Source organism: Chiloscyllium plagiosum, unplaced genomic scaffold (genome assembly GCF_037043375.1).
Source record: "Chiloscyllium plagiosum isolate Xiang-an unplaced genomic scaffold, Cpla_swu_hap1 HiC_scaffold_5, whole genome shotgun sequence".
NCBI classification, from domain to species: Eukaryota; Metazoa; Chordata; class Chondrichthyes; order Orectolobiformes; family Hemiscylliidae; genus Chiloscyllium; species Chiloscyllium plagiosum.
In genome coordinates, this window is record NW_028270143.1 from 22,288,416 (window position 1) to 22,305,056 (window position 16,641).

At 39.2% G+C, this 16,641-nt stretch overlaps 1 protein-coding gene across 2 annotated transcripts in view; it reads left to right on the forward strand.

Annotated features, from left to right (window-relative positions):
• The window catches only part of retreg1 (reticulophagy regulator 1), an 85,588-nt gene extending 70,375 nt beyond the window's left edge, over positions 1-15,213 (forward strand). Inside the window, exons 6-10 of one of the 2 annotated variants that reach the window (XM_087987036.1) lie at positions 2,433-2,570; positions 6,983-7,056; positions 9,358-9,481; positions 10,310-10,774; positions 11,869-15,213. In XM_087987036.1, the coding sequence (XP_087843162.1) occupies positions 2,433-2,570; positions 6,983-7,056; positions 9,358-9,481; positions 10,310-10,774; positions 11,869-11,879 (812 nt within the window). In that variant the 3' untranslated portion in view covers positions 11,880-15,213. Of the gene's footprint in view, positions 1-2,432; positions 2,571-6,982; positions 7,057-9,357; positions 9,482-10,309; positions 11,304-11,868 lie in introns of those variants that run through there. The other variant, XM_043689682.2, reaches the window with a different exon arrangement.
• The last annotated feature ends 1,428 nt before the right edge of the window (positions 15,214-16,641 follow it).

Sequence of the window (16,641 nt, forward strand, 5' to 3'; positions counted from 1 at the left end):
TGCTGTAGATGTAATTTAATTGGATTTCCGGAGGGCATTTGATGAGGTGCCACACAAAAGGTTAGTTCACAAGGTTGGATCATGTGGAATTAGGGGTAATTTATTAGCCTGGATAGATGACTGACTGGTGGATAGAATATAGAGAGTCGGGATAACTTTATTTTTCTGGATGGCGAGACATAACTAGTAGGGACCCCGGCTATTTACAATCTGCAATAATGACTTGGATACAGGGATAGGAGGCTTTATAGCCAAATCTATGGATGACACAAAAATAGGTCGGAAATAAATTGCAATAAGGAAATAACAACCTTACAAATGGATATAGATAGGTTCGGAGACTAGGCCAAAATGTGGCCGATGGAGTTTAACGTGAATATCTGCGACATCTTGCAATTGGGTGTGGAAAACGTGAAGGTGTTATCTTTATGGGGAGAGACTTTGGGGTGCTCCATTGCAGGGGCATCCAAGTGTATTTGTTTATGAATTACAGAAAGCTAGCATGCAGCCAATATAAAGGTAAGGAAGTATTGTTGCAACTAGACAGGGTATGGTGAGACTGCATCTGGAGTATTGTGCACAGTTTTGGTCCCCTTATTTGAGGAAAGATGTCATGGCATTGGAAGCAGTTCAGAGGAGATTCACTAGATTGATCCCAGAGATGAGGGCTTTGTCATATGTGGAGAGATTGAGCAGTTTTGGCCTATGCTGTATGGAATTTAGAAGAATGAGGGAAGATCAAGTTGAGGTATTCAAGATGATAAAAGGTATGGATTAAGTAGACATGGAGCAGATGTTTCCTCTTGTGGGGCATTCTCTGAGAGGTCATAGTCTCAGGATAAGGGGTAGCAAATTTAAAACCGAGTTGAGGAGAAACTACTTCTCCCAAAGGGTTGTGACTCTGTGGAATGTGCTAGCCCAAAGTGTAGTGGCTGCTGGGACAGCGAGTAAATTTAAGGAGGTGTTAGACAGATTTTTAATTGGAATTAGTTGAAGGGATATGGAGAGAAGGCAGGAAAATTGGGACATGCTTAGAATGAATTGACATCTGTACCAAAGAATGCCATCTGAAGGTACTACTATCTGGAGTCATAGTGTAATACAGCCTGGAAACAGGCCCTTCTACCCAAACTTGTCCGTGCTGACCATGGTGCCCACTCAGCTAGTTCCAATTACCTGTATTTGGTCCATATCCTCTAAGCCCTTCCAAACCAAGTACTAATCCAAATGCTTTTTAAATGTTACCATTGTGCCCGGCTTAACCGCTTTCTCTTGCAGCTCATTCCATTTACCCATAACTCTCTGCATGAAAACATCGTCCCTCAGGTCCTTCTTAAATCTTTCCCCTCTCACCTTAAACCTATGTCCTCTAGTTTTGGACTTCTCATCCCTGGGAAAAAGACTACAAGCATTTATCCCATCCATGCCCCTCATGCTTTTATACACTTCATTAAGGTCACCCCTTTATTCTATGTTCCACAGAATAAATAGAGATGAATACTAGTTTGGAGTTTTAAGATATTAAATATATATTTCGATATAACAAGGCAGTTTTGGTACTTTGGAGAAACTGCAGATGTATATGTCTATGAGATGTGGAGGTATTTATTATTTTAAGGCATGTGAATGGATAAAGTTGTTTAAGTGAAAAGTAAGGAGAATTTTATAATATCTTTAATTCTTTACAGAATTCTAACAGCAGTTATTTTTTAAATCAGGAAGGTGTTTTAATAAATTCTGATAAATAGAATTTAGATAGGTTTCTGCTGTTTATTGATTAATTAAGTTATTATTTTAGCTGACCTCAGAACTGGAAAACTAATTATTTATTTTGGTGGTGTGACAGGGAGCTGTTACAGGTTAGTGATGTGATCAACATCGGAATTCCTATTAAAACGTCACCTTAGTGAATGTGACCAGGAATTGTTACAGGTAAGTGCCAGGGCACTTTCACATCATTTAAAAAGCATCTGGATGAGCACTTAAATTCCAGGGCAGAGTAGACTATGGACCAAGTGCAGGTAAATGGTTTTAGTATAATTTGGTGTATGCTGCCTGTCAATAGACGTGATGGGCCAAAGGGCCTGTTTCTGTGCTATATGACTGTGGCACTTTTGGAAATAAAGGTGAATTGTTTCTGATGGTAAGTTATGATTTGTCTTGACAAAGATCCAATTTAATAAAATATGTTCCTAACCATATGTAGACTTTATATTGTTGATTTAGTATTGAGTAGCAATGATCATATAAGTGAGTTTTATGAAATCTGAGTATAACAGTGAGCAAAACTAAGCTTCATGACCAGTAATAATCATTTTACAGAGTCATATATTAAGTTATTCTCCACTATTATCTGTCTTTTCTCCTTATTAAATTATGTCAAAATGTGATATCACACACAACCTTTTTTTGTTTCTTGGTTGGCTTTACAGTGTTATGTATCCTGTTGAGGCCTTTAATAAACTATTGTGATTTTGGGCAAAGTATTTACAACAAGATGGAACCAGTTTTGCAGCGATTGGATTTTGGTCTAAGGGACTATGTACAACATTTGCAAGCAAGATGGCAAAGTAAGAACAATTTTACATTAACTTTTGAGCTATGTATCAAAAAGGTAAATAAATAGTGAAATGATCTCAAATTTAGTAGTGTGATAATTTAACGAAGCATTATTAAGCAAATTTTTTTTCTCTAATACACATTCTATTCTGGTAATCTTTCTAACATTTGTAAGAAATAAAGAAAGAATTTACATTTAAAGAACTTTTTCCCCCCAAGACCCTTCAGGATGTCCTGAAGCACTTCTGAGCCAAATATGTTCTTTTAGCAACAGTCACAGTTGTAATGTCGGACAAACATCACTTGGTTTGCTACAGAAAATAGACAAATGACTAGGAAATAGACAAGTGACCAGATACTCTGTTTTAATGATGTTAGTTGAATAGTAAATGTTGGGCTAGACACTGGGAGAACTCCCTCAATCTTCATTGATGATGACAAGGTAGGTGGGATTTCAGTTTAACCTCTCACCTAAAACACCTACCATGTACTCTCCTTCATCACTCCTTCATGAAGGGTCAGCCTGAAGTGCATGACAAATTCACGGTCTGCTGATTCAGGACGAAGTACTGCCAGGTAGCCGTTTCCACTCCATTTCCCTCATTTAGTCAGTTATTCATTTGTTGTGCAGATTATGAGAAGAGAGATTTGGAAGCAATGTTTTGGTTATAAGCTATTATAATAGGAAATTCTGTGGTGTGGTGGTGCTTTTGAGATCTAGGTTGTAAAGTCTACCAGTTTGGAAGCTGTTGCTAGGAGCTGCAATGAAGTCCTGATATTGGTGTCCTTGATGTTGAGGTGAATTACAGCTTGTATTTTGAACATTGTCCAGATTTTCCATTCTCTAGCTGGAAGGTTGAAACCTGGGACTTCACTGGGGCAGTTCATTTGAGGAGTTGGTTTTCCCTGCACGCATCATAGGCTTCGATGTGTGTTAACTGCGCAAATGTGAGGACTGCAGATGCTGGAAACCAGAGTTTAGATCAGAGTGGTGCTGGAAAAGCACAGCAGGTCAGGCAGCATCCGAGGAGCAGCAAAATCAACTTTTCGGGCAAGAGCCCTTCATCAGGGATAGAGACAGGAAGCCTCTAGGGTGGAGAGATAAATAGGTGGGGCTGGGGCTGGGGAGAAGCTAGCAAAGAGTCTGGTCAACTTCCCAGAGGTGGATATCTCCCATACGAATCTGATTTCTCCTGAGCCAGGTTGAATATCAGTATGCTACTGCTGGATGAGTAAGTCAAGTAATGCAAAGTGTGTTGGCTCTGCTGTCCCAGTTGGTGCATGTTAGTTTTCAAATTAGATTCACTCTCATCTTAACCGTAGCTCTAGTGTTCTGGAGAATGTTTTCAGTGGATTAATGTACAGTCAAGAGTAACACCAAGAAACATTGTCATTGGACCAGCGACTGGCCATAAAACTTGACAGGAATTTCTTACCTGACCTTTGATTTGTTCAGGTGGAAGTTTATGTTTGGCCTCCCAATATAGGGGAGACCATATCATGTGCAGCAACTACAGTATACTAATTTGAAAGGACTAAAGGTCACTGTTTCAACTCAAAAATGTGTTTGAGCCCTTGGACAGTTTTTTTTATTCATTCATGGTTTGAGGAGAGCCAGGAGGGGGCACGAGAAAGACTTGGTAGAATGGATTAGGGAGAACACAAAGGCATTTTACACTTACGTGAGGAATAAGAGAATGGTCAAAGAAAGAGTAGGGCCAATCAGGGATAGCATAAGGAACTTGTGTGTGGAGTCTGAGGAGGTAGGGGAAGCCCTAAATGAATTTTTTGCTTCTGTCTTTACGAAAGAAACGAACTTTGTAGTGAATGAAACCTTTGAAGAGCCGGTGTGCATGCTGGAATGGATAGAGATAGAGGAAGCTGATGTGCTGAAAATTTTGTCAAACATTAAGATTGACAAGTCGCCAGGCCCGGACCAAATTTTTCCTCGGCTGCTTTGGGAAATGAGAAATGCAATTGCTTCGCCACTTGCGAAGATCTTTGTATCCTAGCTCTCCACTGGAGTCGTACCTGAGGACTGGAGAGAGGCAAATATAATTCCTCTCTTCAAGAAAGGAAATAGGGAAATCCCTGGCAATTACAGACCAATAAGTCTCACGTCTGTCATCTGCAAGGTGTTAGAAAGGATTCTGAGGGATAGGATTTATGACCATCTGGAAGAGCATGGCTTGATTAAATGCAGTCAGCACTGATTTGTGAGGGGCAGGTCATGCCTCACAAACCTTTGAGGATGTGACTAGAAAAGTTGATGAGAGTTGAGCTATGGATGTGGTGTATAATGGACTTCAGCAAGGCATTTGATATGGTTCCCCATGGTAGGCTCATTCAGAAGGTCAGGAGGAATGGGATACAGGGGAACTTAGCTGTCTGGATACAGAATTGGCTGGCCAACAGAAGACAGCGAGTGGTAGTAGAAGGAAAATATTCTGCCTGGAGGTCAGTGGTAAGTGGTGTTCCACAGGGCTCTGTCCTTGGGCCTCTACTGTTTGTGATTTTTATTAATGATTTGGAAGAGGGGATTGAAGGATGGGTCAGCAAGTTTGCAGATGACACAAAGGTTGGAGGTGTCGTTGACAGTATAGAGGGCTGTTGTAAGCTGCAGCGGGACATTGACAGGATGCAGAGATGACAGGATGCAGAGATGAGTTCAGTCTGGATAAGTGCAAGGTGATGCATTTTGGAAGGTCGAATTTGAAAGCTGAGTACAGGATTAAGGATAGGATTCTTGGCAGGAGGAACAGAGGGATCTTGGGGTACAGGTACATAGATCCCTTAAAATGGCCACCCAAGTGGACAGGGTTGTTAAGAAAGCATATGGTGTTTTGGCTTTCATTAACAGGGGGATTGAGTTTAAGAGTCGTGAGATCTTGTTGCAGCTCTATAAAACTTTGGTTAGACCGCACTTGGAATACTGCGTCCAGTTCTGGTTGCCCTATTCTAGGAATGATGTGGATGCTTTGGAGTGGGTTCAGAGGAGGTTTACCAGGATGCTGCCTGGACTGGAGGCTTATCTTATGAAGGGAGGTTGACTGAGCTTGGACTTTCTTCATTGGAGAAAAGGAGGAGGAGAGGGGACCTAATTGAGGTATACAAGATAATGAGAGGCATAGATAGATAGCCAGAGACTATTTCCCAGGGCAGAAATGGCTAACACGAGAGTTCATAGTTTTAAGCTGGTTGGAGGAAAGTATAGAGGGGATGTCAGAGGCAGGTTCTTTACACAGAGAGTTGTGAGAGCATGGAATGCGTTGCCAGCAGCAGTTGTGGAAGCAAGGTCATTGGAGACATTTAAGAGACTGCTGGACAAGCATATGGTCACAGAAATTTGAAGGTGCATACATGAGGATCAATGGTCGGCACAACATCAGGGGCTGAAGGGCCTGTTCTGTGCTGTGCTGTACTGTTCTGTGTTCTATGTTCTGTGAGATGTTGACATTACAGGGTAGGCCAGGTATTGCCTGTCCCATTTGCCCAGAGGGCAGTTAAGAGTCAACTGCATAGCTGTGTGACTAGAGTCATGCAGGCCAGACAAGGTAAAGATAGCAGTTTCTTTCCCTAATGGACAATAGTGAACAAGGAAGGTTTTTCTGACAATTGACAACAGTTTCTTGGTCACCATTAGACTCTTAATTCTAGATGTTTTAAAAATTGAATTCAAATTCCACTATCTGCCATAGTGGGATTCGAACTAAGAGGAACAAGACAAGGACAGGTATTGCATTTCCTACATTAGCCATACGTGCCATAGGGAAGGAGAGCATGTGACTGCCTAGTTTTCTGTGTTGTCATGACTGGAACAGTCCCTATAGAATACTTAAAAGGGGAAAATCTATTTTGTGGTTGCATCTGCGAGAGCTGTCAAACATGATGGAGGATGATCTGTTGAATACTGTGATTGGTGGGCTGGCAGATAAGGTTAAATTTCTGAGTTTCTCCATTTCCACTGTATAGAAGGCCCATTCTCCAATCTGTTCTGATGACGCAAACTTTCACACCATTGCTTTTAGAATGCCTCCCTTTTTCCTCAACCAATGTTCTACCAATTACTCTCACAAAAACATGGATTTTCAAATTTCAACAGCAATAAAAGAAAACAAACTTATTTGCATATATTTGGATCAAAACGGAATAATTTGTTTCGGACATTGGCCTTGTTTGGCTGAGTTATTAGATGTTAAAAATGACTGAACCAATGAAGTGGTCAGTCACAAAGACATTGAAGCCACTTTTCTGTCAAAATGTCAATCCTTGATAAATTCTTGAATTTTTCATTTTCGTTACTCTTCGTAACTGCTTTATTTTTGGTTGCTGACTTCTTCCTTCCTTTGACCTTTGTTATCTAAAGCAAAAATCGCTTTTCTGTGACACTTCCTCTGCTTATCTGTTGTATGTCATCTTGCAGTGAAGCAAAAGGAATTAGCTGAAAGAAAGTCAGAAGATGAGAGTGAGGTGGATACATCTGCTCTTTGTCCCAAGGTTAGCAAATACTTTTTATATTTTTAAATTTGTTTTTGGAATGTAAATGTCACTAGCAGGGCCAGCATTTGTTTCCTATCCCTAAATATCCTTGAGAAGGTGGAAAGTGAGCTGCCTTCTTGAACCTCTACAGTCCATGTGCTGTAGGTACAGCCATAGTGCTATTAGGAATAGAATTCCAGGTTCTTGACTTAATAATAAGTGAAGGAGAAGTAGTTTAATGGCAAGTCCAGATGGTGGGTGACTTGGATTGGAACTTGATGAGGACGTTCCCACATGTCTGCTGCTGAAATTTTCTTTGTAGACTAGAGATCTTGTGTTTAGGAAGTGCTGTTGAAAGAGACCTTATAAGTTGTTGTAGTGCATCTTATAACTAAAATCATAGAGTTGTTACAGCACAGAGGAGGCTGATTTGACTTGTTTGTACTGGCCCTTTGCAGGAGTCCCACTTTTCAGTCTGCATCTACTTCCTCTTCAGCCATTAATTCAATTCTCAGTTGGAAATTCACAATTGATTCTGTCTCCATTACACTCTGAAGCAGTGCATTCCAGATCCATATAACTCACTGTATAAAAGATCTTTTCCTTACGTCACTTCTTCCTTTATCAATCACTGTCATTCAACATCTTTTTGGTTCTTCATCCTTCCACCAATGGAAACAACTTCATGCTATTCACACTGTCCTGACCCCTCATGATTTTGAATACTTTTGTGAAATGTTTTTGGTCCCTTTTTTCTCAAAGCTTCTCCAAGTACTCTATGTAAGTAAAGACCCTCGTCTCTGGAACAATTCTCTCAAATCTTCTTTGCACATTCTCTGATGCATTCACATCCTTTTAAAATTGTGATGGCACACATTATTGCTGCCATTATGTGCCTGTGATGAAGGGTATAACTATTGAAGAAGGTGAATGGCATGGTGATCAAATGGATACTTGTTTTTATAGGCCCCAACCTGAATATCTGTATTCGTGATCTATGGTAGGCATAATTGAATTATATATTGAATCATAATTGAATTATAATTATTGAATTATGTATCACATTATACATGTGATACTGCATAGCTGCCAAGTAATATTAGTACATTGGCATGATTGCTTGAAGCATGTTGGAAAGACAGTCAAGATATCATGGATACTATCTGACCTGTCATGATCTCTAGCACTTTTTGTTTTCAGTTCAGATTCCCTCATCTGCAATGATTTGCTCCTAAAATAATATCAAAATTGTAAGGATTTGCTTACATTCTCTGAGAGGATTTTGAAAACTTGAGTAACCACTGAGAGTCCAGCTGTGGAATCAAGTTCTGAAATCTGCAGGTCAAACTTGCACAGCCATTGGCATTCCTGCAGAATAGTTTGTCTTGAAAGTATGGTCCATTTTTGACTTCCCACATGCCGTCTATTCCACTCAGCCATGCTGCCCTTCCATGCAGACTGCTATAACGCGACTGTTGCATTCCTGTCCTCCCCCACACTATAGAATATCAAGCCATAGAAAACCACTATGGATAGTTACACTGTACAATCTTGCTATAGAAAGTTTACATTACCCAAACACCATCTACAATTCATCAGTCACGTTATAGCCAATTCATGTTAACAAAATATGCATTATACCAGAACGACCTGTATCTATTGTAAGTAAATAGCTTTTCTGTTACCACAACTCGTTCTGCTAAACCAAGAGAAAGAGTCAGGTGAAGGTGAAAACAAAACAAACACTCCTCCAGCAACCAGACTCCCTCATTGAACGCCTCACTAATGTTTTATCTACTCATTCTGATAAAGTGAAGATTGTAAGCACAGGAATTGCAAGAGCATTTTCTTATTACAAATGCCCCAATTTCCCATTTGTTTAGCTGTCACTGTACATTGTGCAAAACACCACCAGCAGCTTAAATGTTTTCTTTCACTCCCCATATACAGAAAGGTCTGTTGCGCAAAGGAAGAAAATGAACTTCAAGGAAGGAGGAAATATGCAAACAGAAAGTGATGATTTAAAGCACAAAGAGAAGTATTTTCAGGAGACGTTTGAAAGAAGGAAGGGAATTAGGCAGGAAGTTCAGGATGGTAAGCAAAGTTGAGTGGGCAGTGATAATTGAACTTGTTTTGGAGAAGCTAAGGGTTATTAATGAGTTTTTGTGAGATCAGTGGAAAGGAACAGCCAAGGAAGGTTTTGAAAGTGAGAACAAGGAACCTAAAGCAGTTATTTGGGCTAGGGCGGTATGCAGAAAAGGATTTATGACTGCTGTGAGAACCATGTTATGTCCTGGCTTTTCTACCTTCATTTTGTAGGTAAGCAGTTCAGGAACTGGCAAAGAACTATCTATTTCTGACACTGAACCTTCAGAAACATGGACAGAAAATGGAACCTTTAACTTGTCAGAAGGTCATACCCCACAGACAGATGCCTCAGATGGTACAGTGAATTTTTGCTAATTTTGAAAATATAAAGAACATTTTTATATGTAATCTAAAATTAAGCAAATTAAAATTTAAAGATTGAAAACTCTTGTATTATATTGTGATATGTTGCATTGCAGAGAAGAGGAGATGCCACTAATTTGAGGAAGTACTTGGCCATTGAGGGCACTTTCAATGATTTTGCTGAAATTTTTAAATTGAAGGAGCAAAAATGTATTATTTAATGATTGGTTGTATCCTGTGGATGCTAAGTTCACACAGTTGTGAATGTGTGTTAATTTGACAGTAATTTAGTTAATTGGCTAAACAAATCGAACTGCTGTTCAGAATTATTGTGACTAGCCATGCTACGGAATTGTATATTGGCAGGTTGGATTGTTCACCTCCATGTCAAAGCTAAGGATTTTATCTTAAATTGTACTATATTTAGCAAGGCATACATATGTCCAACATTCATTGTAGGGAAAAGTCAATCTCAGAAAAATTGCACTAATAAGTTCTCTTTTCAGAACATACATGATATATATATATATATATATTCCACAGCATACATGATATATATTTTCTTTTGTCTTTTGCAATTATTTACTTTTTAAATAGTTATTCATTGTTTTAATACTAATGGTTTTCTGAACCTCAAGTAAGGTTTTCTCATCTTCAAATAACTTTGAAAAATAAAGTTATGATCTTAATCACCAAAAACTTTTAAAATTTCTTTCACTGAGATGTGATCAACATTTTTGCTGATTCCTAATTTCGTTCCTAACAGTACAATGATATTAGTGTTTTGTTTTAATTCTCCCATGTTTAATCTTTAATGTAGATCTAGATCATCCGAGTGATCCTGAGGAAGCATTCGCTAGAGATCTTCCAGAATTCCCTTCAGTTGATGCTAAGGGAATAATAGATGATGATGATTCGAGCATTGGCATCCCTACCCCACCGGTTCCCAACCTGGAACCCAGTGAAGTAAATTCATATCAGGAAGGCATCCGAACAGGAATTGCTGTTGCTGGACTTCTCTTGAACTTGTCAAATGAGCAGAGCTTCAACCTGGTCAGCACTATGGCAACTGATGTCATTGCTACAACAGTATCATCTGCTGTAAAAGGCCAGTTGCAGGCCGTCGAACCCAACCTGACCATGCCCCCACAGCTGAACTCAAGTGAAGACACTGACGCTGATGAGGCCGATGACTTTGAATTGCTTGACGAGTCTGAATTGGAGCAAATTGAGAACGAATTAGGACTGGATCAGGGCCAAACAGCGAATCAACAAGCCAAAGATGGCAAGTCAGGTTTTCTGGCAAATCTATTGGGAGGTCATTAAGCCTATTTTCAGGGTTGGAGAATAAACGTACAAACCACATGTGAACAACAAAACAAACAGAAGCTACAAGCTTATTTACTACTGTTGTTCTCAAAACAACAGCCAAACCTCATTAATATGATCTGGTGAATATTAAACTAAGTGCAGCAATGAAAGAATGAGAGAAGTGAATTAGAGCTGCGCAGTTATCATCATTTAATAACCTAGTTATTGAAGGAACTGATTTGATTTGTGTTATTTGGTATAATGGGCCACCTATTTTGTGTGTTGTTGTCTGACTATAATCTTTATGCCTTGAAATAACAGCATGGAAACTAATCCTGTCTTGTTAATCTGAATTGTTAACAAATAGCTTTAAACGTTTGTGAGAAGATTTGTAGCTCGGGTGCTCGTTGCTGTGGTTCTGTTCGCCGAGCTGAAAGTTTTTGTTGCAAACGTTTCGTCCCCTGTCTAGGTGACATCCTCAGTGCTTGGGAGCCTCCTGTGAAGCGCTTCTGTGGTGTTTCCTCCGGCATTTATAGTGGCCTGTCCCTGCCGCTTCCGGTTGTCAGTTTCAGCTGTCCGCTGTAGTGGCCGGTATATTGGGTCCAGGTCGATGTGTTTGTTGATGGAGTTTGTGGATGAGTGCCATGCTTCTAGGAATTCCCTGGCTGTTCTTTGTTTCGCTTGCCCTATAATGGTAGTGTTGTCCCAGTCAAATTCATGTTGCTTGTCGTCTACGTGTGTGGCTACTAGGGATAGCTGGTCATGTCGTTTCGTGGCTAGTTGATGTTCGTGGATGCGGATCGTTAGCTGTCTTCCTGTTTGTCCTATATAGTGTTTTGTGCAGTCCTTGCATGGGATTTTGTACACTACATTAGTTTTGCTCATTCTGGGTATCGGGTCCTTCATTCTGGTGAGTTATTGTCTGAGTGTGGCTGTTGGTTTGTGTGCTGTTATAAGTCCTAGTGGTTGCAGTAGTCTGGCTGTCATTTCAGAGATGTTCTTGATGTATGGTAGTGTGGCCAGTCCTTTGGGTTGTGGCATGTCCTCATTCCGTTGTCTTTCCCTTAGGCATCTGTTGATGAAACGAGGACATGCCGCAACCCAAAGGACTAGCCACACTATCATACATCAAGAACATCTCTGAAATGACAGCCAGACTACTGCGACCACTAGGACTTATAACAGCACACAAACCAACAGCCACACTCAGACAATAACTCACCAGAACGAAGGACCCGATACCCAGCATGAGCAAAACTAATGTAGTGTACAAATTCCCATGCAAGGACTGCACAAAACACTATATAGGACAAACAGGAAGACAGCTAACGATCCACATCCACGAACATCAACTAGCCACGAAATGACACGACCAGCTATCCCTAGTAGCCACACACGTAGACGACAAGCAACATGAATTTGACTGGGACAACACTACCATTATAGGGCAAGCGAAACAAAGAACAGCCAGGGAATTCCTAGAAGCATGGCACTCATCCACAAACTCCATCAACAAACACATTGACCTGGACCCAATATACCGGCCAATACAGCGGACAGCTGAAGCTGACAACCAGAAGCGGCAGGGACAGGCCACTATAAATGCCGGAGGAAACACCACAGAAGCGCTTCACAGGAGGCTCCCAAGCACTGAGGATGTCACCTAGACAGGGGACGAAACGTTTGCAACAAAAACTTTCAGCTCAGCGAACAGAACCATAACTTTAAATGTATTTTAATTGACATGTACTTCCAAATCTGACAGTCAGATGTCAAACATTTTGATTTAACATTTTTGTCCTGTGTGCAGAAACTGCCAAGCGGTAATCACTTTCTGACTGAGCTTTGCAGCTAATTGACAGCTGAAGAAGCAGAGTACTTTTCAAAAATATGCTGGAAAATCTAGTTTTCTTTGATGCCTCTTTATTCATGCGGTTGAGTGGAATGTACAAAGAAAGTTGGGTAGGCATATTTCACAGATGAGGATATTAATCCTTGCTTGTACTTTTAAAATAACTAAAAACAGTCTTTAGAGCACTTCCTGCCTTATTGAATTGCAGATGGAACTGTGCGAAGAAGCAGATTAAAACTTAGTTCACATCACATTACCAATTCAATTTGATCGTTTTTTTGTTTTGATTTATATTTTTAAAATTCTTTTGTTTATACACATCACATGGATTCATCAGTTAATGGTCTGACTTTGTTTGGAACAAAATTTACACTTTAGAGATCATCATGGCATGGAAACAGAGCCTTCAATCCAACTTGTCCATGCAAATCAGATATTCTAAATTAATCTAGTCTTGATAAACATAGTCTGCCGATTCTTAAACAACAAACTCAAACAAGTAGATCCTACACGCCCAAAATCTCTAGAAACTCTCCCCTACATCAAAGACATCTGGGAGATGACTACCAGACTTCTCTGACGCCTTGGCATCATGGTAGCCTACAAACCTACCAACACACTGAAACAGCTACTGATGAACATAAAGGATCTTGTACCAACAGCCAGTAAAATGATTGTCATTTACAAAATACCTTACAAAGCCTGTAACAAGCACTACATCGGACAGACAGTTAGAAAACTACCCAACGGGATACACAGACACCACCTGGCCACCGAAAGACATTATCTTTATATGTCAGCAATAGATATTTCCATCATTAAACCGGTAACACCACGTTTTAAAGAAGTGAGGAGATAAGAAAGTATGTGGACACTTTAAATCTCATATGCCACTTGAGTGACATGAGCACATGTAGCATAGCAATTCACTGCAGTATTAAAGATGCCTGTTCCCAGTCTTTTGAATCAGATGCTAAAAGGGCACCACACCCAAGTGTACAATATGTGAGGAAGAGTAGGAGAGATATTCTGATAGCCATGAATTCAAACACCACTGAAATAGAAGATTGGACAAAATCTCCTTGTCATCTGTGGAACCTGCTGTGTTCGAATTGGTGGGTGAACTTTCCAAAAGGTAATAAAAGTAACAAATAAAAGCATTTTGGGTTTTGCTGTGGATGAACGGTACTTAAATTATTTTTTTTTTTCAAAACAGCCTGATTTCTGGATTAAAATATTTTCAGAATTGTAACCCAGCTCAAATGGTTATTTGTAACTTTGAGTCCACAAAGTCATATTGTGATCCTTTCACTAGCTTTGCAAGTGGTCTTTGGTAACTGTGACTACATAGAATTCAAGTAATGCAGTTAATGTTAACAAAGATTTCTGCATTACGAATTTTGCGTATATGTATAGTGACATAGACATAGCTTGAGTTCATATTTAAACTTCTGTTCCAATGTGTTTAAATATAACTCACCACTTCAAAAGTAATTCAGAAGTTGTCAAATATACTCATAATCAGCCAAGAAGCCTTGAAAGTTGGGATATGATTTGCATCAATGAGATAGTAAATTTTCTGCAGATTTAGTCATAAGTGTTATTAATTGTAAATTTCACTGCACAGTGCCGATTTGTTCACTGACAAACATTTATCCCCTCTCCCTTCATGAATCCTTTCACACTGCACTGATCAGCTGGCTGGTTTAATATACTTAACACTTTTCAAACTGTGAACTGACATTCAGAAAATGTTTTGGATTATTTGAATAAGGCCAAGTCTTTGAATGGTTTTGAGAGATCTGTTTCTGGATATAAAGTCAAATTAGTTGGATCGCATTTGTTGCAACTAAACTGGCAATCCCTGTTTTTAAAACATAGTTTTCTTTATTGTGAGTGTATTTATTTGATCATAAACTTAATAATTAAGTAATCCACTAATTCAATTAAAAGCATAAAATCATTATATCATAAGCTATGTTAATTTATTGTATATTTTACATAGAATTCTGTGAAAAAATAGGATTATTAATCAATTAAATCTGGGTGCCAAGAGTGATGGAGAGTTGAATTTTGATTATTGTTTTGAAAAGCATATTTTTGCACTTTATGATGTATGAAAATGCACTGTCTGTCAATCAAATCACACATAAAACAATAGTTTCATCCAAGTAAAACAAATGACAATCAGAAAAATAACGAACTACAGAATGTCTTGCGATATTTCACAAGATATGAACATTTCCCATCGAAAGCACTTTATAGGATCAAGAATTTCAGTGGCAAATATATGGCCATTATGGTAATTGGATTTGATAATTAAAACTTGTCTAATCATGTTAATTTGATTTTTTTTGTGATTGACAATGCTCAACGTAAAAAGCATTTTATGTACAATTTAACCAGTATAGTGCTATAATTATGTCAATTGTACAATGAGAATTGCGTGATTATTTTTAAACTGCTATCTTTATTGATCTACAAACTCTTTGCAAAGGAAAATAAAATGGTAGAAATGTATGGTTATGTGTATGCAATTACAAATAACTTGTTTATATTCTCATGTGCTGTCATTCTTATACTTTTCAGTCCATCTTAATATATCCATTTCATTTAATGAATATAACTGCAGTTTTTTTGTAGAATTTATTTATTTGCTATGTATTTGGAGCAGTGGGGTGGTGTTATAGATCAAAAAAATGTACTCTGGATATTAATAGGCATTGTTCATAGAGACATGGAGAGGGAGGGGCAAGACATTAGACTGGAAACCCATCTACAAATTCTTAGCTAAGGAAAATAAAATGGTAGTAATGTGTTGTCTTGTTTACCACCTGATTGATCAGCCAGGTTTAGGGGATTCCTGTATAGGCTGTAAGACGAACTGTGACCCTGCAATTCTCAGGCAGTCCAATCCTTGAATCTAGGAAAATTGGTTCTGATGGGGAATTCAAAGTAAGACTAAAACAAGATGAATCGCCCAGCAGCAATTGGGACACACAGCATTGAAACGCCCATCCAACCCTGACTTTGTTCTTCACTAAGAGTGGATCAATATCTTATAATCCCCTCCACTAAAGTGTTGCAGTGTAATGAGAACAGATGGATTACTGCAGTTAAAGTGGCTCATCGCCACCAACTCCAGGCCAATTGGGGATGGGTAATAATGGCAATGCTCCTATTTCATGAAAGAATTAAAAAGATAAATGTGTCAAAGTTGGGATTAACTGGTCTCAGAAAAGTCTACTAACTTTTTCATCTGCATATCTTGCAACTAACATTGCAGACTCCTCCACAACCATTCATATGTGTCCTGTTCCACTGGCAGGGCAGACATACCAAAAGTGGTTGCACAGTAGTTCTACCCTGTGAAAGAGACAGCTGGCCAGTAGTGGCTGTGGAGCTGTATTTTTAAGTACGTTGATTTTGTCAACACATAAAGGACAATCTCCAATTAATGTCTAATATGTAAATCCAATTAAGCCTAATGAGTTTATAATTAACATGTTCAGTTGGTTCTTAATATCACATGAGTATCAACCAGAATGATCCAAGGTGACCTGATGAAAGTAAACAAATTTATGAGGGGCAGTCACTGAGACATGCTGTTATTCTCTCTCACTCTCTCTGTCAGAGTGACTGTCTCTTTATGACTGTCAATCTCGCTGACTCTCTGTCTGATTCTTACTCTCTGTCTGACTTTCTCTCTGACCTGTATTCTCTGTCACTGTCTCCCCCTGACACTTTTTCTCTATCTCTCTGACTCTCCCTCCCTGACTCTCTTTCACTCTCTCTCTGACAATTCTCTCTCTCTGTCACACTGTTTCTCGGTGTCTCTTTTACTCTGTCTCTCTCTATCTCTCTGACTCTGTCTTTCTCTGACTCTTTCTATGACTCGTTTTCTCTGTGTGTGTGTCGCTCTCTCCATCTGACTCTTACTCTCTACCTGACTCTCGTCACTCTCTCTCTATCTCTGTCACTGACTCACT